Source organism: Saccopteryx bilineata, chromosome 2, assembly GCF_036850765.1.
Source record: "Saccopteryx bilineata isolate mSacBil1 chromosome 2, mSacBil1_pri_phased_curated, whole genome shotgun sequence".
NCBI lineage: Eukaryota > Metazoa > Chordata > Mammalia > Chiroptera > Emballonuridae > Saccopteryx > Saccopteryx bilineata.
The window spans coordinates 245,797,110-245,819,293 of NC_089491.1; the positions used below are offsets into that span (position 1 = coordinate 245,797,110).

The following is a 22,184-nucleotide window of genomic DNA, read 5'->3' on the forward strand; positions in this document are numbered from 1 at the left end:
CTAACCCTATAAGGAAGAATTATCTGACCCATTCTACAGCTGAGGGAAGAGAGGTTCAAGGTCACACAGGTCTTGGAGCTGGGATCTGTCCCAGCCCGGTCTGTGTGCCTCAGAGTCCATGCCCAGGTAACTTGGTTGGACTATCTATAGGATCAGACCCCAGGAAATTCAGCCTCTCAGGCCTCGGTTTATAAGCCGGGTGACTCGTGCCTTCAAGTACAAGCCAGCGTAGGTTTCTAAGATAGAATGTTGTAACCCAGGTGCTCTTGTGAGTGCCGCTCGTCAAGGGGAGGAGCTTCTCCACCAGAGGGAGGATGTTCTCACTTCTCTTCCAATTTCGTGTTCCACATAAGCACTTTCTCCAGGCCTCTGCGAGAGTCTAATTTCCCCAAATCACAATCCCCAGAGAATGGAAACAATTGGTTTCAATCAGCTGTAAGCTTATCCTCCCCAAAAGGATAATGTTAGAAAAAGAAATGTGTGCATTTATTGCTGTCTGTTATTTCTTCAAGTTTTAAAATTAAAAGAAAAAAATTTTGAGGATGATAATTCTACTCAATGAGGGTATAGAATACTTCCATAAACATAAAAATACTATAGGATTAGAAATTATAAAAAACAAATATAATGAGTTTGAATGCATTGTTTTAAAATTTAAAAAAAAAACACAGGAAGGACGTGACTTGCTTGTGATAAATTTCAAGTATTAGGAAAAGTACTTTGGAGAGCTCTGGGAATTAATTTGGTGCAGACCTTTTGGTTTGCTCCATCCCTGGGTCGTTCATGTCAGTCTAGCTTCTGACAATAATACCCCCAAATTTTTGTATTGTATTTATTCTGACTTTCCTGGGAAAACAGTTTGCTTGAGTCTTAATGAAAAAAATACCCATATAATAAGCCTATACTATAATAAACAATAAAAGATCAATATTAGATTGTTTTCAAATAAGCATTGAGGCATAGGCCACAATTCTGCTTAGGTTGGGTCATTTGGAAATATTCTAAATTTATAAAATCAATCCATACTTGAGTATTAGTAGAGAGGCTCTGAAATGACAACAGACTTATTTTCTAAGGTTAAACAACTCTGAATCAAGAATTTGAATCTAGAACTAACTTCTATTGTTTCCATCGCCATTTCCTTATGATTCTGCTTTGCTTTCTGGTTCTTGTGCTTTATCTTGCTTCCCACCAAGAGACGAGTTTCTAGATGGCAGTGAATATGTTTTCTATTCCTCTAAAATTCATTCCTTACAGAAATGATTCAAGTTCACAGTGTGAGCTTGAAAAATAATGGTTTGATGCTAGCTTTCATGATGGCACAATAATGCAGGCAGTGGACACATATCTTTGCTCTCCTGTTAATAAGAATACTGAGAGACAAGAGGGCAGTTACTACATTGAATCACTACAATGATACAGTAAAAGCTAGTAGTCATCAACATGCCCTGATTTCATCCCTTAGGACAGAAGTTGATATTCAGAAATTTTGCCAATGTTCTTCCCTTTGGTAAAATGATTGTTTAGGCAGGAAGGCTGCATGTAAGGAGATGGGAATGACAAATTTCGCTGCAACCTGTTTATAAATAAATGTCTCTCGTTTTAAAGAAATATAGAGCAAAGAAGGACCAAACAAACCTCATGGACACGGACAAACAGTGTGATGACTGTAGGGGCTGGGATGGAGGAGAGTACCGAGGGAATAAATGGTGATGGACAGACTTGACTTGGGGATGTGAACACACAACATGGTGTACAGAGATGTGTTACAGAATTGTGCACCAGAAACCTGTATAATTAGGTTAACCAGTGTCACCCTGATAAATTCAATAAACAAAGGTAAAGATGTATGTATCATTGTCTTTTTCTTGGAATACATGCTTATGAATTAAATTGTCATTTAATTCTTCCAATGTCTTCAAAAATGGTAATGAAATGGAGTATGGCTTTTTAGCACCTGCTAAAGAATTATATCTCCTAAGATTAGTGTTTGCTTTTGCTGTTGAGAATTCAATATCAGGCTACTGAACAGACTAGCTACGATTATAGATGCCTGAGTTGAAGTAAAAAAGGTTATATTTGAGGCAGAGAAAATTAGTTGTTTTCTTTACTCTTTGCTCCAAGTCTTACTTTAGGCTGTACAGGCCTATTTATCTTTCAGAGTTATCATGTCGACCCCATGTTTGATTTAGAGACAGGAAATCATTGTAGGAAGGAAGAGTGGCCCTGGGTGAGAAGGCTCAGACCCACACTGCGTCAGCTGTAGTGCTTGAAAATGCTGCTCCATGTGTCTAGGTCATGTTCAAAGGTGGAAGAGGATAGCTGTACCTAAGTTCTGATGGCACGTCTTCTAGGTCAAAATTCCCTTTGATCCTCTTATTGACATCAAAAACTAAACTGGAACTCATCTTTTAAATTGTTTTTCATCTAAGTTTGGAGTCAAATTTTTACCTTTTTCATGAGAAGGATCAAGTGTGAGGTATCTCTCTGCTCACCACTTCCTCCCTTCAGGCTTTACGCATGTTATATCTTTATCCACTCTTTCTTCTATGGTTCCTGAGGCTGTGTGCCTACTTCTTAGTTTTCCCTACCTGACCTTCAGAGTGCCAGCCTGTAGATTAATTCTACGTGGCTCCGAAATGCTGAGCATGACGAGCTGGGCAGTAAATGACTGTCCTGTCTCTCATGGTGTCAACATTTACCATTGGTAGGTCATGTTTCCTGAGTGGACTATTGATTTCTGGGCTTGGTTGTTATTCCCATGACCAGATTCATCCATCTGTGCATAGCATGTGTTATGAGGTTGCTCATTGAGTCTATGAGGGTTATTGATTGTGACTGGTTTATGTATGGAAATGGAACCTGTGACCTTCCCCATCTCCACCCCAACCCCACTAACTACTCGTCCTAACAGTGGAATGGATTCACACCGAAGCACAGGTGACCAACCCTGAAGCAGAAGGGAAAGCAGCAGTCACAGCCTTGTACCAAAGTACTAAGAAAAACCTATGCAGCTAAAGATTCTTGGTTTTTCCCAAGGTTTTGTGAGTCACAATGTGTGATCTCCTCTACTGTAGGTCATCATAGCATACTGAAGAAGAATAAAGTATTTCTTCTTTTTCTTTCTTTAGCAACTTACATGTGCATATATAAATTTAAAAGCTCCAGAACAGCCTGTCTTTCAGAGGCCCTCACCTGGACATGCCCGCTTGGAGCTCATTATTTCTACTGCTCCCTAGGTTCCACTCACAGCTAACACAGGTCTCCCACCTGCTCCGATCTAGTGTTTCCATGTATTCATTAATGCCTCACCAACCGCTGCACAGCAGACACTTGAGAGGCCCTCTCTCTCTCTCTCTCTCCCTCTCTCTCTCTCTCTGCAGAACATCTCTTTAATCAATTTATTCTTTTTTTTTGCTAATATTACTGCCTTAGTTGAGGCATCCATTGTTTCTTTCTTGGACCATTGGTCTCTGCTTTCTGGTCTCTGCTCCCTCTAATTTATCATCCTCATTTGCTGCTAGAATTACATTTTAATAACATAAATTTTATTATATATCTTCCTTTATTAGACTAGTTGGTAAGTCTCCCAGTGCTTGTGAGAATTGGCCAAAATTCCAGATAACTTGATTCTTGTCTTCTCCTCCAGTACCATCTGCTGATACTCCTTTTCACATGCTCTATGAAAATAGCCATTTGTTGTTTTCAGAAAATTCCAGGCTCATGAAGATATTATGCTTTGGTCCATGCTGTTCTCTTGGCCTAGAAGGCCTTTCTTATCTCCTTCAAAACTCAACTCAAACCACACCACTTTTGTCAAACCTGCCCAACCAGTCTGTGGGTTCCATCCTCCCCACAATGACCTACCTACTTTCTCCTCCAGATCCCCAAAGGCTTTGGGTGAACTTCTATTATACCACTCAGCACAGCACTTTATAATTATTTGGTTATAAGTATGTCTCTGTGGATAGATTACAAACTCTCCTTGGAAACATTGTTCGCCATTTATTCATTTTATATTATCGAGGCCAAGCACGAAGTAATATTTATAGTATTAGTTGAATTAATGGCTAAAAGTGAGTAAATACATAAGTATATATTCAGTAATAATACAATCACTTAGTAATTATTATATTGAATAATTAAGACTAGAGCTAAGTTAAAACTAGAGACATATAATGAGTTGATTCTCAAGTCAGAGCACTATTTGCATGATTATTATGAGACAGCAGACAACATGTGCTTCCATTAGAACATTGCAAAAAGGAATAATAATTTTTAGATAGAATTAATAAGAAAATTACAATTATAAAAATGAATCTGACTTTGTCAAAATTAAATTATTTCTAGTATAACCTTAAATCATTTCAAATATGTGTCAATAAACATGTGACATTTTCTTTGCCAAAAGAAGAATCAACAGGACCATACTCAATTTGCAACTATTCTTTTTGTTTCCTATATCTACCCTCCACTAAATAACCAGAATAAAGGGTACAAATTATCATATTTTCATCACCAACAATATAGACCAATGGGATTAATTTTGAAAAATTCTTCATTCTGACTATGTTTTATCCATCCTAGTAGCTATTTATGCCAATGGTAACCTTGAAAAGAGTTTAGATTACAAGATTATAGGACTTTTCTGGTCTATAAATTTTTGGCAATCTTAGAAGTTGCACAGTAGAAGGTAGAGTGATCTTCTCATAATTCAGTTAGCTGAAAACAGCTGATAATTTATAGTGGTCCTCAAACTGATGATTGGCTGCCTTTTTACCAAGAAAGCAACATGGTCAGCTCTTTTCTTATTTAGGACTCTGACAGGCCTGAGCAAGAGTAGGTCAGAAAGGGCAATCAGTACTCAAATAGCAATGAGACTAGATGCCTTCAGCATGTCCTATGGATGAGTTTTCACATTGGGATTTTTCAATAATGAATCTTCCAAATTGTATAAATCAATGGCTTTCAAACCTTTTTTTTTTTTTTTTGCTTTCAAACCTTTGATCCACATTATGACACATTTTTTGTCACAACCCAATAGACATACACACATTAATTCATGAAATAATATTTCTACTATGTGCTTTGTCAGCTGATATTTATGTTGTTATTTACTAGTTGTGAAAAGTTTGACAGGTTTTCTAACTCCTTTTAACCTCAAATTTTCTCCTATGTAAATTAGGGCTATTAATACCTACATCAGAATCTTTGCTGGAATTAAAGGTAATTAAAAAGTACTCTGCAATGTGCATTACACAATGTACATTATTTCTCTCTTTCCCTTAGAAATAGTATTTAAGTATATTTCTTTTTTTAAAAAAAATATTTTATTTATTGATTTTTTTTAGAGAGAGAGAGAAGGGGGAGGAGCAGGAAGCATCAACTCCCATATGTGCCTTGACCAGGCAAGCCCAAGGTTTCGAACCGGCGACCTCAGTGTTCCAGGTCGACGCTTTATCCCACTGCGCCACCACAGGTCAGGCTATTTAAGTATATTTCTAAAAGGTCTGTCTTAGGTTTACCATAAATCATGTTTATGGCTGTTTTTATTTAAAAATTTATTTTTGTGAGCTATTTTAATGAGACAGTTAAAATTTAATCTTAAAAAAATGTTAAGGTCAATTATAGGCTTTAAGTTTTGAAGTAATTAAAATAATTTTAGCGTGACCAGGCAGTGGTGCAGTGGATAGAACATTGGACTGGAATGCGGAGGACCCAGGTTCAAAACCCTGAGGTCACCAGCTTGAGCATAGGCTCATCCTGTTTGAGCAAAGCTCACCAGCTTGGACCCAAGGTCGCTGGCTTGAGCAAGGAGTTACTTGGTCTGCTGAAGGCTCACGGTCAAAGCACATATGAGAAAGCAATCAATGAACAACTAAGGTGTCGCAACGAAAAACTGATGGTTGATGCTTCTCATCTCTCTCTGTTCCTGTCTGCCTGACCCTATCTATCCCTCTCTCTGACTCTCTGTCTCTGTAAAATAATAATAATAATAATTTTAGTTATCTAAATGTATTTTGTTTCTGAATGTAGTAGCAATTCTTTAAGCCACTTATTAAAGAAACTAATATTATTTATTAACAAAATTGAATACTTATCAAGTGCCTTAGAGCAGTGGTCCCCAACCCCCAGGCCGTGGACCGGTACCGGTCCATGGGCCATTTGGTACCAGTCCGCAGAGAAAGAATAAATAACTTACATTATTTCTGTTTTATTTATACTTAAGTCTGAACGATGTTTTATTTTTAAAAAATGACCAGATTCCCTCTGTTACATCCGTCTAAGACTCACTCTTGACGCTTGTCTCGGTCACGTGATACATTTATCCATCCCACCTGAAAAGCCAGTCAGTGAAAATATTTTCTGACATTGAACCGGTCCATGGCCCAAAAAAGATTGGGGACCACTGCCTTAAGGTACAGGGATCAATAAAGAAGGCACAAGTTGATGTGTATAAAATAAAATAATTGAATACTGTGGTTGGTGAGCACAGATTTAGAAGGATAGGTGCATTACCTGGAGTGTAACTCCAGGTTCAATATTTGACAACAAGCAAACACACACAATAAGCAAGCAGTGCATTTATATGTGGTTTCCTCTGCAAGTTGCAATTGGATACTCAGGGACATCTATACCTTTGCCCCTACTTTTGGGTAGGAATCATTTCACCTGTGCTCAAAAGGTAAGTGAGTCTTTTTTTAATTTCCATAATGTTACATGAAAATTAAAAACCAAAAATAAAATTTGAAAATTACAGTAAAATGTAAAAGCATAACTGATCCTTAAGAAATAAGCACAAAGCTTCACTGGACTTATAATTATCTCAGAACTCATTGAATTGTACAGCCCTTCAACATTTTTAATGCGCTCTCACAATTGAAATTTGATTCCTATAACAATCCAGGGAGTTTGGTGGGTCAAACATTGTTATTATCTTCATTTCAAGATGCAGAAACTGAGTTTCAGAGAAATTACATTCTTTAGCTAAGGCTTATACAAGGACACTTTTTAAACCCCAAACCAGGCGCCCCAAACTACGGCCTGCGGGCTGCATGCGGCCCCCTGAGGCCATTTATCCGGCCCCGCCGCACTTCCGGAAGGGCCACCTCTTTCATTGGTGGTCAGTGAGAGGAGCACTGTATGTGGCGGCCCTCCAACGGTCTGAGGGACAGTGAACTGGACCCTGTGTAAAAGTTTGGGGACCCCTGCCCCAAACTGATGCTCTTTCAATTGGTATATTCTTTTTTTTTTTTTTTTAAAGAAGAAGGAGAGAGAGAGAGAGGGAGAGAGAGAGAGAGAGAGAGAAACATTGATCTGTTCCTATATGTGCCCGGACCAGGGATAGAACTGGCAACCTCTGAGCTTTGGGCTGACGCTCTAACCAATAGAGCTATCTGGCCAGGGCTCAATTGGTATATTCTTAAATAATTGATCCACTAAGCTTATTGTTACATTTTGCCACAACATAGATCCCACAGAGACAAACACTACAATGACCCTTTCTGTACCCTTTATTAATTGAACAAGAGATTAAAGAAAAACAGTAACATCCCTCAGTCATTTTAGTGTGACTTGGAACGCATCAGTAAATTTACCTGGGTTGTCTTCTGTAGTAGGTCCTCTGAGAATGCAGTTGATTGACAGGTAGATTTGGCAAAACATTAGGTCAACTGAACATCAAAAAACCTTAGCTCTAAGTCCTTACCTTGTAAGGGGAACCAAACCAGCAAGCTGCAAACTCTCCACCACATACTGCGCTGTGCTTGTTGTCACACCTTGTCAACTTCCTCTAGATTCTGAAATAAATGGAGCAGAGTGGTTTCTTTTGAAGGGGGGAGATGCTGTAGATCTGAAACCGGAAATATTGGCGTCGTGCTGCCTGTCACCACTCAGCTAAATGAACAGAGATAAGAATTACATCTTTATGGGTGCTTTATTCAGGTGGCCAGCCATCTGAGAAGATGGGGGTTTTGTGCTCTAAAAACTCTCTTAATATCTCACCTCAAACCAAATTCTCTTCCTCCCCCCCCCCTCCTCCTCCTCTTCTTCATCTTTATAAGGGGAGAAAGGGGTAGGTAAGGGGTTTGGAAATTAGGAAAAAGTTGATTAGATAACAGTTGCAGTCCAGAGATTTTTCTAGAGTTTCTTCATCTGCTGGCCAGTAAGTTATTTAGGCTTATACAATACAATAGAGGTGTATTTTCTTTCTTTCTTTCTTTCTTTCTTTCTTTCTTTCTTTCTTTCTTTCTTTCTTTCTTTCTTCCTTTCTTTCTTTCTCTTTCTTTCTTTCTTTTTTCTTTCTTTTTCTTTCTTGAACTTATTAAGGTGACACTGGTTAACATAATTATACAGGTTTCAGGTGACTAATTCTACAATATATCTCTGTACATCATATGTTGTATTCACTCCCTCCCCAAGTCTTTGTTCATCACCCTTTATGCCCCCATACCCTCCTCTATACCCCCCTCTTCCTGGCAAACACCACTTTGTTGTCCATAGTCAGTAATTCTTTTATTTTTTCAATCTTTTTTAAAAATTGTTAATGTATTGTGTTAACATGGTTTCAAGTGTCCCACTCAATGTAACATGCTCAACCCCCCACACTGTGCCCCCTATGCCCCATGCAATGTCTCTTTCCATTCCCATCTCACCCCCTTTGCCCCCCTACCCTTTGCCTCCACCCCCCTTTCCCTCTGGGACTTGCTGCCCTGTTGTCTGTATCTCTGTTACATACATATAATTTGGCTAATCCCGCCTGACCTGTGGTGGCACAGTGGATAAAGGGTCGACCTGGAAATGCTGAGGTCGCCAGTTCGAAACCCTGGGCTTGCCTGGTCAAGGCACATATGGGAGTTGATGCTTCCAGCTCCTCCCCCCTTCTCTCTCTCTGTCTCTCCTCTCTCTCTCTCTCTCTCTCTCTCTCTCTCCCTCTCCTCTCTAAAATGAATAAATAAAAAATAAAAATAAAAAAAATTAAAAAAAAAATTTGGCTAATCCCTTTCCTTTCTTTGATCCTGTCCCCTCATCCCCCTTCCCTCTAATAGCTGTCCTTCTGTTTCTTGTGACCCTGCTTCTGTTTCATGAGTAGTTCTTCATCTGTGCCCTTGTCAGTGAGCATTCTGTCCTTGGGGTACAGGGGCTTAGATACCCTCTTGCTTGCGGATCTGGGCCTGGGGCACAAAGGTGGATTGCTTGCAGCCTTGTGTATATGCAGCCAGTTCATATATCCAGCTCCTGGAACAAAGGTTTTTACTTGTATAATCATTAGGTCTATTGATTATAACTAAAAGCTACAAAATTTTAACCCTTGAATTCCCCCTATCAGCTCTGTGACCTTATATGTCTCAACTCCCTCAACTCTGGAAGCTCCCTTCTCAGCTGCCCCCAGAACACCTTCTGGTGGAACATTTCGTGGCCTACACGTGTCATCTCGATTGTGGAGAGATGTGAGTGATGTGTTGGTGGCACAAATCATTCTACCACACGTGAGTAGTACTGGTAAGTCAACTAGTTGTAAGGCCTTTGGGGAGAGAAGGTGTGGGAGAGATATTAAAATGTCCCTATGTAGGTAACACACAGATACAGACAACAGGGCAGCAAGTCCCAGAGGGAAAGGGGGATGGAGGTAGGAAGAGGGGCAAAGGGGGTTAGATGGGAATAGAAGGAGACTGCATGGGGCACGGGGGCACGATGCAGGGGGTTGAGGGTGTTACATTGAATGGAACACTTGAAACCATGTTTTACTGTCTTTCTTTTACCTCCCTCCCACCCTCCCTCCCTTCCTTCCTTCCATAGTGAGAAGAGGGGAGATAAAGGGACAGACTACTGCATACACCCTGACTGGGATCCATCTGGCAACCCAATCTGGGGCTGATGCTCGAATCAACTGAGCTATCTTCAGTGCCTGAGGCTGACATGCTTGAACAACCAAGCCATCCTCAGTGTCCAGGGTTGACACTCCAACCAATCAAGCTAGTGGCTGTAAGAGGAGAAGAGAAAGTGAAGGGAAAGAGGGAGGAGGAGTGAAGCAGATGGTGGCTTCTCATGTGTGTCCTGATCAGGATTTAACCCCAGACATCTGCATGCTGGGCTGATGCTCTATCCACTAAGCAAACTGGCCAGGGCCTCAGCTGCCTTTTTCATCACTCCCCAATATATGTACCCATGGAAAAACTCTTGTTATATTTTAAGCATAGTTGAAGGCATACTGTGTCATAATTCCTTCTGTCCTCTCTGCCAAAAATGGCCTCTTTCTGGGAGGATTCTATTCATCCTCCAAACCCAGATCAGATGTGGCCCTTCTCAGAGCAAAGTAGTAACTAGTGATTAAGAACATGGATTCTGGGACCACAGCCTTAGTATTCTCACCTGTGAAATAGACATAATGACAGCATCCACCCATATGGCTATTGTGAGAATTAAAGATGTTAATGTACTTTAGTGGCTGGCACATAGTAGACACCAAATGAGTTAGTTGTGACTATCCTCAACTCTCCCAGGAAAAAAATTCTCTACTCTTCTTTGCCCCATAATTGTTCCTTTCTTGCTATCATCCTAGTTTTTACCTTGATTTGCATCATATTTAGTTGAATGCACATCTGTCTCCCTTGCTAGACTCTGAGCTCTCTGACAGCTCTGTTTGTTTCCTATTCACCTTAGTGTTCCGAGGCTGGGCACAGACTCTTTCATAATATAGTTGTTTTTAAAATAGCTTATTGGCCCTGGCCGGTTGGCTCAGCGGTAGAGCGTCGGCCTAGTGTGCGGAGGACCCGGGTTTGATTCCCGGCCAGGGCACACAGGAGAAGTGCCCATTTGCTTCTCCAACCCTCCGCCGCGCCTTCCTCTCTGTCTCTCTCTTCCCCTCCCGCAGCCAAGGCTCCATTGGAGCAAAGATGGCCCGGGCGCTGGGGATGGCTCTGTGGCCTCTGCCTCAGGTGCTAGAGTGGCTCTGGTCGCAACATGGTGACGCCCAGGATGGGCAGAGCATCGCCCCCTGGTGGGCAGAGCGTCGCCCCATGGTGGGCATGCCGGGTGGATCCTGGTCAGGTGCATGCGGGAGTCTGTCTGACTGTCTCTCGCTGTTTCCAGCTTCAGAAAAATGCAAAAAAAAAAAAATAGCTTATTGACATATAATTGACATAATAACTGTACATATTTGAAGTGTACAACTTGATAAATTTTGACATATGCATACACCTCCCAAATCATCAGCACAATCACAATAGTGAACATTTCTATCACCCCCCGAAACTCTCCCTTGACAGTTTGAATCCTCCCTCTGTCCCTCCCCCCATCCCTTAGAACAGCCATGGATCCGCTTTCTGTAACTATAGTTTTTAGTTTTGTAGAATTTTCTATAAATGCAATCATACAGCATTATTTTCTTTTGCCTGGCTTCTTTCACTCAGCATAATTATTTTAAGGTTCACCTGTGACGTAGCACATGCAGAGAGTTCACTCTTATTCCTAGGTAGTAGCTCAATCTATGAATACATCACAGTTTGTTTACCTGTTCCCCTACAGATGAACTTCTAGGTTGCTCACCATACTATTGTTTCTAATACTTCTTTATTAAGTTGAATCAACTGTAGGAAAACTTTAAAGGAAAATAATTGGTATGTTCCCACATTTGCTTTGCACGATTATCTCCTAATTAAGAGAAAGTGTTTAAGGGCAGCAGGAGAGTTAAGTCAAGTGCTGGTCCTCAGCTGGTACTTGGGGTACCCATTCTGATGTGTTGCCCAGATTCTCTCTTGATCTCCTAGTGGCTGGAAAGATGAGACATATCACTGAGAATTGCGTTCACTGGAGAGGAACCATCTCGCCCAAGGTCACACCTCCTCCACGGGGCACCCAGGATGGAGCTCTAAGGTCCTTCCCCCTGGTCATAAAGTGGAGCAGCTCTGGAGGGAAAGGTTCCAGCGCCAGAGCTCCCGCGAGATCCAGATCACCCGACACCTTTATTGAGTCTGCATTTTAATGCAGTTCCTCTCTCCGTCTGTCTGTCTGACCTTGCTTCCTTCACAAGTATCGTCCCTTAGAGCACTCGCCTATAAACTCCTGCACACGAGTCCCACCTCAGCATCTGACCCAGGGACTCTGACCCACAATAACCTTTGAAATATGAGTGACTGAGTGAATGAATGAGTGAATGAACTTTCCACTTGAGATATAAACACAGCTCTTTTTCCTCTGAAACCTTAAAGGATGCCTGACTTATCATTCTTCCTGAGCATTAAAGAAAGTCTGACTTGACATTTCACTGGGCAATGGTAAGTATATCTTTTTCACCCACGGGTGTGATAGTCAACTGGTCACAGAGCTTGATAAATGTCAAGAAAGCTTATAAGACCAAGAGATTAAAAATGGTCTTTGGAGAAATGCTGCAAGGCAGGCTTGTGAATGACATGCACTTGTGGCTTTCAAGGGCCTTCCGAACTCCCCTCACCCACACTTCAGCCTGCAACCCACAAAGGGTACAACGTCGGCAGGCAGCCTAGCAGGGTGGAAGGAAAAGATGAGGTGGGAACAGAGTGGTCAAGAAGTGACCTTTTAGGCCCTGGCCGGTTGGCTCAGTGGTAGAGTGTCGGCCTGGCGTGTAGAGGTCCCGGGTTCGATTCCTGGCCAGGGCACACAGGAGAAGTGCCCATCTACTTCTCCACCCCTCCCCCTCTCCTTCCTCTCTGTCTCTCTCTTCCCCTCCCGCAGCGAGGCTCCATTAGAGCAAGGATGGCCCGGCCGCTGGGGATGGCTCCTTGGCCTCTGCCCCAGGCGCTAGAGTGGCTCTGGTCGCAAAAGAGCGACGCCCGAGAGGGGCAGAGCATCGCCCCCTGGTGGGCAGAGCGTCGCCCCTTGGTGGGCAGAGCGTCCCCCCTGGTGGGCAGAGCTTCGCCCCTGGTGGGCGTGCCGGGTGGATCCCGGTTGGGCCATGCGGGAGTCTGTCTGACTGTCTCTCCCTGTTTCCAGCTTCAGAAAAATACAAAAAAAAAAAAAGAAAAAAAAAAGAAGTGACCTTTGACCCATTCCTAATGGAGAAATGTCTACTGGCCACCTAGTATGCGGAAGACCTTGCGATGATGACAGCTAATTTGTCATTTTGATCCCCACTTCCTGAAATTCTTATCCCATGGTTTAGTGCTAACAGGAAGGAACATTTGATGGAGTTGACAGAGTGGTGGTGCGGGAACAGATTTTAGAGAAATAAACAGGCATCGTATTTCCCATGATCGCCTTGGTCAATGTAGATTGTCAGGAGCAAAAAAGAAAAAAGAAAGAAAATTTTAAAAGACGTTTATTAAGTAAGTGACTGTTTTAGGGGTCACAAAAGATAGGGGATTTCCCATGTGTCGAAGTCACTGGGTTGTTGTTGCAATTATGAGAGAGACCTAAACTTTCTTCTTGCCCTTTCATGGCTTTCGTGAAGAATCTGTGGCCTTTCCCAGGACCGGGGCAAGAGGGGGCCTAGCCTGCAGTTCCCAGCAGACGATTCGAATGGCAGTTCACACCCAGCGCTGGGATTCTTTGGGGACTATGGTAGATTACATAAAGTGGCAGTGGAGTTTCTAGGCTAACAGCAGCCTTTGTAATTAGTTATTGATTGAGGAAAAGGCCTCCTGGGTCAGCAAAGCTTCAGTGGGATAAGTATAGGGGTCAGAGACCCATAGACCTAGACTTGTCACTGGGGCCCTGTCACTAGCAGCCATGTAGCCCTGAGCAAACTATTTGCCTCTTGGTATCAGTTTCCTCATCTGTAAAATGGGAAAAATAATTCCAGCCCAAGGTGACTGGGAGGCAGCAATTAAATATGCTGTAGTACCACAAATGAGAGCAGTGGTTCCAAACTGTGTCCTGAAGAACCCACCCATCCCCCAGGGTTCTTCAGTATTTTCTTTAACATTTTTAAAGGAAATATTGTAAACTATTCACCCAGCTCCTAGAACAGGGGTTGGGAACCTATGGCTCACGAGCCAGATGTGGCTCTTTTGATGGCTGCATCTGGCTAGCAGACATATCGTTTTGTTGTTGTTGTTTTTGTTTTGTTTTGTTTTGTTTTACAGGGACAGAGAGAGAGTCAGAGAGAGGGACAGATAGGGACAGACAGACAGGAATGGAGAGAGATGAGAAGCATCAATCATCAGTTTTTCGTTGCGACACCTTAGTTGTTCATTGATTGCTTTCTCATATGTGCCTTGACCGCGGGCCTTCAGCAGACCAAGTAACCCCTTATTCGAGCCAGAGACCTTGGGTCCAAGCTGGTGAGCTTTGCTCAAACCAGATGAGCCCGCGCTCAAGTTGGCGACCTCGGGGTCTCGAACCTGGGTCCTTCCACATCCCAGTCCGATGTTCTATCCACTGCGCCACCACATGGTCAGGCCAGACAAATCTTTAATAAAAAAAAATATTAAAAATATAAAACATTCTCATGTATTACAATCCATTCATTTCCTACCGCTCATGCTCATGGTTGCGGGTGGCTGGAGCAGCTCACAGCTGTCCTCCAGGACAACACCAAATTTATATTGGATAATGCGTAAAGTACACGGGTCATTGTATGGCTCTCATGGAATTACATTTTAAAATTTGTGTTGTTCATGGCTCTCTCAGCCAAAAAGCTTCCTGACCCCTGTCCTAGAACTAGAACCAGACTGACATGGCTCGAATTCAGCTCTAACACTTCCTGGTTATATGACTTTGGGTGAATGATTGAATCCTTTCATAGCTTGCACTATGGCAAATTGGGAATAATAATTGTATCTACTAAATAAGATTGTTGAGGAGAGTAAAGAAGTTTATAATTAGCAAAGTGCAGGCTGTCACTTTGCCAGCCACTGGACACCACCAATCTATTCATTAATTATACTGGGTAAATTAGTTTCTGTGCCACACTCTTTGGCCTTAGAACAAAATCTAAATCAGGGGTCCCCAAACTACGGCCCGTGGGCCACATGCGGCCCCCTGAGGCCATTTATCCGGCCCCCGCCGCACTTCTGGAAGGGCACCTCTTTCATTGGTGGTCAGTGAGAGGAGCATAGTTCCCATTGAAATATTGGTCAGTTTGTTGATTTAAATTTACTTGTTCTTTATTTTAAATATTGTATTTGTTCCCGTTTTGTTTTTTTACTTTAAAATAAGATATGTGCAGTGTGCATAGGAATTTGTTCATAGTTCTTTTTATAGTCTGGCCCTCCAATGGTCTGAGGGACAGTGAACTGGCCCCCTGTGTAAAAAGTTTGGGGACCCCTGATCTAAATGCTTCATTTTGATCTTCAACAGAGGTCAGCAAAATTTTTCTGTAAAGACCCAAGTAGTAAATATTTCAGGGTTGGCTTCAACTACTAAATTCTGCCAATGTATCCTGGAAGTAGCCCCAGGCAATATGTAAATGAATGAGTGAAGCTATGCACTAATAAAATTTTATTTATAGACACTGGAATTTGGATGGCATATGATTATCCCGTGTGGTGAAATGATATTCTTTTAATGTTTTTCAGCCATTATAATTGTGGGCCGTACAAACACGGGCTGTAAAGACATGTTCTTTTATTTTTTATTTTTATTTTTATTTTTGTATTTTTCTGAAGTTGGAAATGGGGAGGCAGTCAGACAGACTCCCGCATGCGCCCGACCGGGATCCACCCGGCATGCCCACCAGGGGGCGATGCTCTGCCCATCTGGGGTGTTGCTTTGTTGCAACCAGACCCATTCTAGCGCTTGAGGCAGAGGCCACAGAGCCATTCTCAGCGCCCGGGCCAACCTTGCTCCAATGGAGCATTGGCTGCAGGAGGGGAAGAGAGAGACAGAGAAGAAGGAGAGGGGATGGGGTGGAGAAGCAGATGGGTGCTTCTTCTGTGTGCCCTGGTGGGGAATCGAACCCAGGACTCCTGCACGCCAGGCCAACGCTCTACCACTGAGCCAACTGGCCAGGGCCAAAACACGTTCTTAGTTGGTGGGAGGTACAAAGCCAGGCTATGGGCTAGATTCTGCTTGTGCGCAACAGGTTGCTGATCCGTGGTGTACGGGACCGACCCTGTGTTTTGGGTCTGCCCACTTCTCTAACCTCATTTCCCCCACTTTCTGTATCCTTACTAGGCATATTTTCCCAGACCTCTTCTGTTCTGACCCAGCTAACTCCTTTCCACTTGGGGGTTTCTGCACCTTTTATCTTCCTGGAACCCTCGCATTTAGTTCTTCACCATGACCAGCTTCTGTCAGCCTAAACCATCAGTTTAAGTGCCACCTTCTCTGGGACACCATACTTGACCATTATATTTAAAGTAGCACCCCCTGTAACACTCCTAAACTTGCTCTCTATCATATAACATGGTTTATTTTTCCTAAGAAGCATTGCTCAGCAGCTGTGATTGACATAGATTCTGACATCAGTTCAGATGTGGTTCAGTTGCAGTGTTGAGAGAAAGGAATTTCAAATAATCTGCCCTTTGGAAAAGCTTAGGATATTGCAGTAAGATTTATTTGGGGTTGAAATAGAAGGTTGCTTACGGGTATTCAAGGTCTCATTTCTGTATGTCTCACCAAGGAAAAAGTCCCGTCTTGTCTTCATTAAGGCCAGCATAAAAGACCAAAGTCCAGATATTCTGCACCATGGTTTAGCCCATATCAAAACTTAGTCTAGGTGCTGCTCAAAGCCTGTACTTGGGAGACTGTCCAGGCAGCATTGCTGCTGCTTGGAGACCCCGTGAATGAACAAGCAGGGCAGGGTTGTTTCTAAGCAGGGAGAGAGAGAGAGAGAGGAGAGAGAGAGGAGAGAGAGAGAGAGAGAGGCAGATTTGCTAACTTGTGTTTATTTTTTCAGGCTGGGAAGGACTAGCTTTTCTTTAAACCAAGCAATCAGTTAACTTAAAATTTCATGAGCTAGTGTTGGTTCCTCCCACTAACCAATCAGATCCTTCTTTTAGGCTAGATTGACAAGCCTCTGAGGTCACCGTTCAGGCTTCCTCTGCACTTGTCTTAAAGTGGAAGCACAGAAGAACCTCCCCATCCCTGCATCTGACGGCAATGCCTTGGGAAGATTCCTTCCAAACTGGAAGGCTGAGTGAGGCACAGTGGACTCTGAGGGCAATATGGACTAATTAGCCTATGCATGCTTTAGCCTTTTAGCAAATTTAACTAAGCAGAATAGTGAGACTTCTTACTGAAGCAAATTTTCCAAGTTTTATAAAATTTAATGTCCAACTCCCTTTTCTCTCTTTCCCTATCATTATCTAGCTACCTGCCTAGGTTAACATCATTATGTATTTTGTCTATTTATGTGTCCGATATCCATCTCTCCACTACCTGAGAACCGGTGTATTGCTGCTATAGCTCCAGCCTGCCACCCTAGGCTAGGAACACAGTATTCAATCAATACTGTAGAATGATGAATGAGTCCACAACCTCAGTACCTTAGTTTCATACAATGAATTAATAATACTTGCTTTCCTAACCTTGTAAAATTGTGATGAGAATCAAATGAGAATGTGTTTTTAAGACTATAAAGAATTTGCAAGGCTAGTAACCATGGCTGCCGCCACCACCAGGCAGGTCCACATTAGATTCGGACAGACAGTAAAGAAACTGCTGAGCCAAAAACTGATGAGCCATGCCTTTATTCTAGCCTCACAACTGGCTGTTGGGCAGATAAAATGTATTATGCTCACTTTGTTAAAGAGGCCATTGCCCAGGTGATATTAATGTGTGTTGGGGTGGGCTAAAGGCAGGCAGAATCCTTTAGCCTGGGGCTTGGTTTTGGGATTAAGCCTTTCCTACCCTTTTTGATGTAGGGCGGTACAATCCAATCATGCCTCAGAGAAGTGACTTTGTATTAGAGACTTCCTTGTTTTGTATATTGGATTAAGAGTTTGGATTGCTACACTATAAAATGGGGACGAAGTGGGAGCTTGGGCTCTTGGTTCCTGAGATTAGCATGAGAGAGCAGAGAAAGTAGAGCCAGCAGCAGAAGGAGGCCACGTGGAGGAGGCCAGGAGAAGCAGCCAAGATGGAGGAGTGCTGAGTGAGATGCCAGTTTGTGCAGAGTTTGTATCTGGGATAAGGAAGGAGATGGGGAACAGAGGTGAATAAGTCTGGTGAGCTAGAAACCTTTGATTCTAGGAAACTCGGATAAGTCAGTAGCTTTGTGAGCACTGAATGTGACTGGGTTTTGGAGCCCAGTGTGTATTTTTACTTGCCCGCCGGGTGCAAAGCTAGAATTAAAGACTATGGCCCACCAGTTTTTGGCTCCGCTGTTTCTTTGCCAACTGTCCGAATCCAATGCGAACCTGCATGGGCCAGGCTGCTGTGATAGTGGCCCTGGCCATGCCTCCTGGCTTTACACTGGCTGGCAAGGAAAAACACACAGGGCACCAAAACCCACTCGCATGTTCTCCGGTTCCATAACCAGGAGAATCTTTTCCGGTTTTTCCTAGAATTGAAGGCCCCCCCGGCACCAGTCTCAGCGGAGCTCAAAAGAGCCTTCACCTCTGTTCCCCATCTGCACACCTTCTCCCTTTTACTTTCTGCACAAACTGGCTTCTCCTTCAGCATCCTGCTATCTTGGCTGCCTTCTCTGCAGAAATATGCCCTCTGTCTTCCTCCTTCTTCTTTCTTCTTAAAACTTTTTGGTGCAAAAACCCCTCCTCCAGCAACATTAGCATAATAATGGCCCTTCCCAAGCAGGAAGGTAATTAGTAGTTTCACAGATCCATATCTGGGCAGTCATTTTTAACAATAAAAGTGAGTGTTGGGCAGATAAAATATATTATGCTCACTTTGTTAAAGCTGGCACTGCCCACATGAAAGCCCATTGCCCAGGTGATATTAATGTGTGTTGGGAGCGAGCTTTGGGCAGGCAGGATCCTTGTAGCCTGGGGCTTGGTTTTAGGACTAAACCTTTCCCACCCTTTTTGATGTGGGGTGGTGCAATCCCATCATGCCTCAGATAAGTGACTTTGTATTAGAGACTTCCCTATTTTGTATATTGGATTAAAGGTTTTGATTTCTGCACTATAAAGTGGGGCAGACCAGGAGTTTGCTCTCTGGGTTCCTGAGATTAGCATTAGAAAGGAGAACAGAGAAAGGCCATGTGGAGAAGGCCAGGAGAGGCAGCCAAGATGGTAGAGTGCTAAGTGAGAAGCCAGTTTGTGCAAGGAAAAGGAAGGAGATGGGGAACAGAGGTGAATAAGTCTAGTGAGCTAGAAATCTTTGATTCTAGGAAACTCAGATAAGTCAGTAGCTTTGTGAGCACTGAATGAGTGGGTTTTGGAGCCCAGTGTGTGCTTTTACTTGCCCACCGGGTGCAAACTAGGATTAAAGATGATGACCCACCAGTTCGTGGCTCTGTTGTTTCTTTACTGACTGTCCGAATCCAATGCGGACTTACATGGGTTGGACGACTGTGATGGTGGCCACAGACACTGGCCATACATTTAGTGTAGTCTGTGGCAGGATTCAATACAGATCATCAAGGAGCCACCGCCACCTTTGAGCGGTGGAGTAGAGCAGTGGTCCCCAACTCCTGGGCTGCGGACCGGTACTGGTCCGTGGGCCATTTGGTGCCAGTCTTCAGAGAAAGAATAAATAACTTACTTATTTCCATTTTATTTATATTTAAGTCTGAATGATGTTTTATTTTTAAAAAATGACCAAATTCCCTCTGTTACATCCATCTAAGACTCACTCTTGACGCTGGTCTCATAAGTTCGACAATTATATTTTAAAATACCACAGTTTTTACGCCAGTCGCATAATTTTATTTTGTGCATTTATCCGTTCTATCCTAAAGGCCGGTCCATGAAAGTATTTTCTGACATTAAACCGGTTCGTGGCCCAAAAAAGTTTGGGGATCACTGGAGTAGAGGACTGGCTGCTGTTATGATTCCCCATGGCTGTCCTTTTGGGGAACATAGGCTGCCTGACTTTTATAGCCATGCGAGAGGAAACTGAGAGCTCCGTGGAAGAGGCTGCCCGGAACCTGCAAACCGAGCAGTGGAAGGAGCTGGAGCAAACGTGGGAGAAAGAGATGCCGACCCTGGAGCTGAAGGAAGCACCAGAGGAGGCCAACCAGGTTCACAAGATTCGTTTGGAAATGGAGCAGAGGCTGGAGAAGGAATCTCAGGTTCGTGAGTTGCAGCTTGCCCTGGACGTTGTGGAGAGCCAGCAGCGGCAGGAGGCCGAGGCTGAGGCTGAGGCTGAGGCCGGGTCCCAAGCTGCAAGGTCTGCGGAGCAGAAGGCTGCTGTAGGCCTGGGCTCGAGCCCTGCAGCAGGAGCTGGTGTTTTCAGTTCCTCTTTGGAGGATGAGGAGAATCTGGCTGGAGTTGCAATCCACAGTCTCCAGAAGATGAGAGCCCAGCAGCAAGGAGTACTTGCTATGTCCCTGGTAGGTCTGTGATTTGGGGACATAGAGGTGAATGCCATCATGTTCTCCGGAGCAGAGATAGAAATGCTGACTGCCATTGCTATGTGTTCCTTTTTGGGACAGTGTTAAGACCTGCCAGGATGGCAGGAATGAAGGGGGTAGCTGACGCCCCATGTGTGTGGACTGATTTCCTGGACTACGACTGGAGTGGGCATTGGCTCCTTTGTTGGATGGACTTACAGATTTTGGACAGTGTGAAATACCCTGATGGGGATGGGGGGCGGCTTTGCTGGAAGCACTCCCCTGCCCTGGGAAGCTTTTCCATGGCTAGAAAGAAGGCTGAAGACATTTTGCGCTTTTGGCAAAGTGCTCAGAGACTGGTGAAATGTACCTTTGTAATTGTATGATTTGTCATGGTGTTATAATTTGTGTAATGTGCCTAATTTCCTTGTACAGGGATGCCGGTGATGTAGATTGTGAGTAGTAAAGTGAGCATAGGGGTGGAACCTGCATGGGCCAGGAGGCTGTGATGGTGGTCCTGGCTACTGGCTTTACATTTACATTTCTCTTTCTTTCTTTCTTTCTTTCTTTCTTTCTTTCTTTCTTTCTTTCTTTCTTTCTTCTTTTCTTTTCCTTCCTTCCTTCCTTCCTTCCTTCCTTCCTTCCTTCCTTCCTTCCTTCCTTCCTTCCTTCCTTCCTTCCTTCCTTCTTGCAAGAGAGACACAGAGAGAGGGACAGAAAGATACAGACAGAAAGGGAGAGAGATGAGAAGCATCTCTCTTCAATGTGACACTTTAGTTTTTCATTGATTGCTTTCTCATATGTGCTTTGACCTGGGGAAGGGGGGCTCCAGTTGAGCCAGTGACCCCTTGCTCAAGCCAGCCACCTTGCCCTTGATAGTTCGCATAGACAAGAAACTCACTATATGTGTAATTTCATCTTGGCTATAACAAAAACGATTATTTATTTACTAGTCTGTAGTTATTAGCTCTTTTATATTCACTCTCCCATTTGATAGTTATAACTATGCTGTAAAAATAATCATCATGTGCCCATATTGCAGGTGAAATGAATTTAAGGAATCTGGTAAGCAGCTGAGCCAAGGTCATAACCCAGCTTCATCTGATTTCTTCTCTGGAACATGCTCTTCTCCAGCGATACATGGACTTTCTAGACTGTCCCATCAATACAATGGCAACAGGTAAGCTAAGTAACCTTGGTATCTTTTCAGGGCCAGGAGCAAGCCATCTGGGTTTTACATGTTTATTTCTGGCAAAATGAAGTGTTTTGTATTATCTTGCTTCAAAAGGAAGGGTATTTTTGGTCCTAAAAAAAAAAAAGACATTTTGTTGATTTTTAGCTTAAACAAATCCAAAGCATACTGATTCATTTTTTCTGATATTTTCAGGCAGCCATTACATACATCAGAAAAAGGGGAAAAATGAGTTTGGGAATCTGTCAAGCAGAGAATAGCCGAGAACCAGCTGTTATAAAGTACCATATCCCAGATTCTGAAAGGCACCGTACCTCACTTCATTGAGTCCACGTAGAGACACCCAGTCCAGATAAATTTTGAAGAGTTTTATTAAAGGAGGAAATTTTAATATGCCAGCCACATATGGCTGACATGGGGCATCTGCAGGCCCAAATTGTGCAGCCCCAAAAATAGTTCAGGGGCTGCTTATATACCCTTCATCACACGCGGGCGAGGGAGAGCATGACATCATGGCACAATCATTAACAAGATTATAACATTTGTCTAGGGCCGTGATGGCGAACATTTTTATAAAAACCATCCACTTTTGCGGTGCTGGTCAACTTGGTCCTTCCC

General features: G+C 43.1%; 1 protein-coding gene across 1 annotated transcript in view; it reads right to left on the minus strand.

Annotated features, from left to right (window-relative positions):
* The window catches only part of CRTAM (cytotoxic and regulatory T cell molecule), a 28,530-nt gene extending 20,737 nt beyond the window's left edge, over positions 1–7,793 (minus strand). Inside the window, exon 1 of the mRNA XM_066255003.1 lies at positions 7,709–7,793. Within this exon, the coding sequence (XP_066111100.1) occupies positions 7,709–7,754 (46 nt within the window). The 5' untranslated portion in view covers positions 7,755–7,793. The remainder of the gene's footprint in view (positions 1–7,708) is intronic.
* Positions 7,794–22,184: the final 14,391 nt, after the last annotated feature.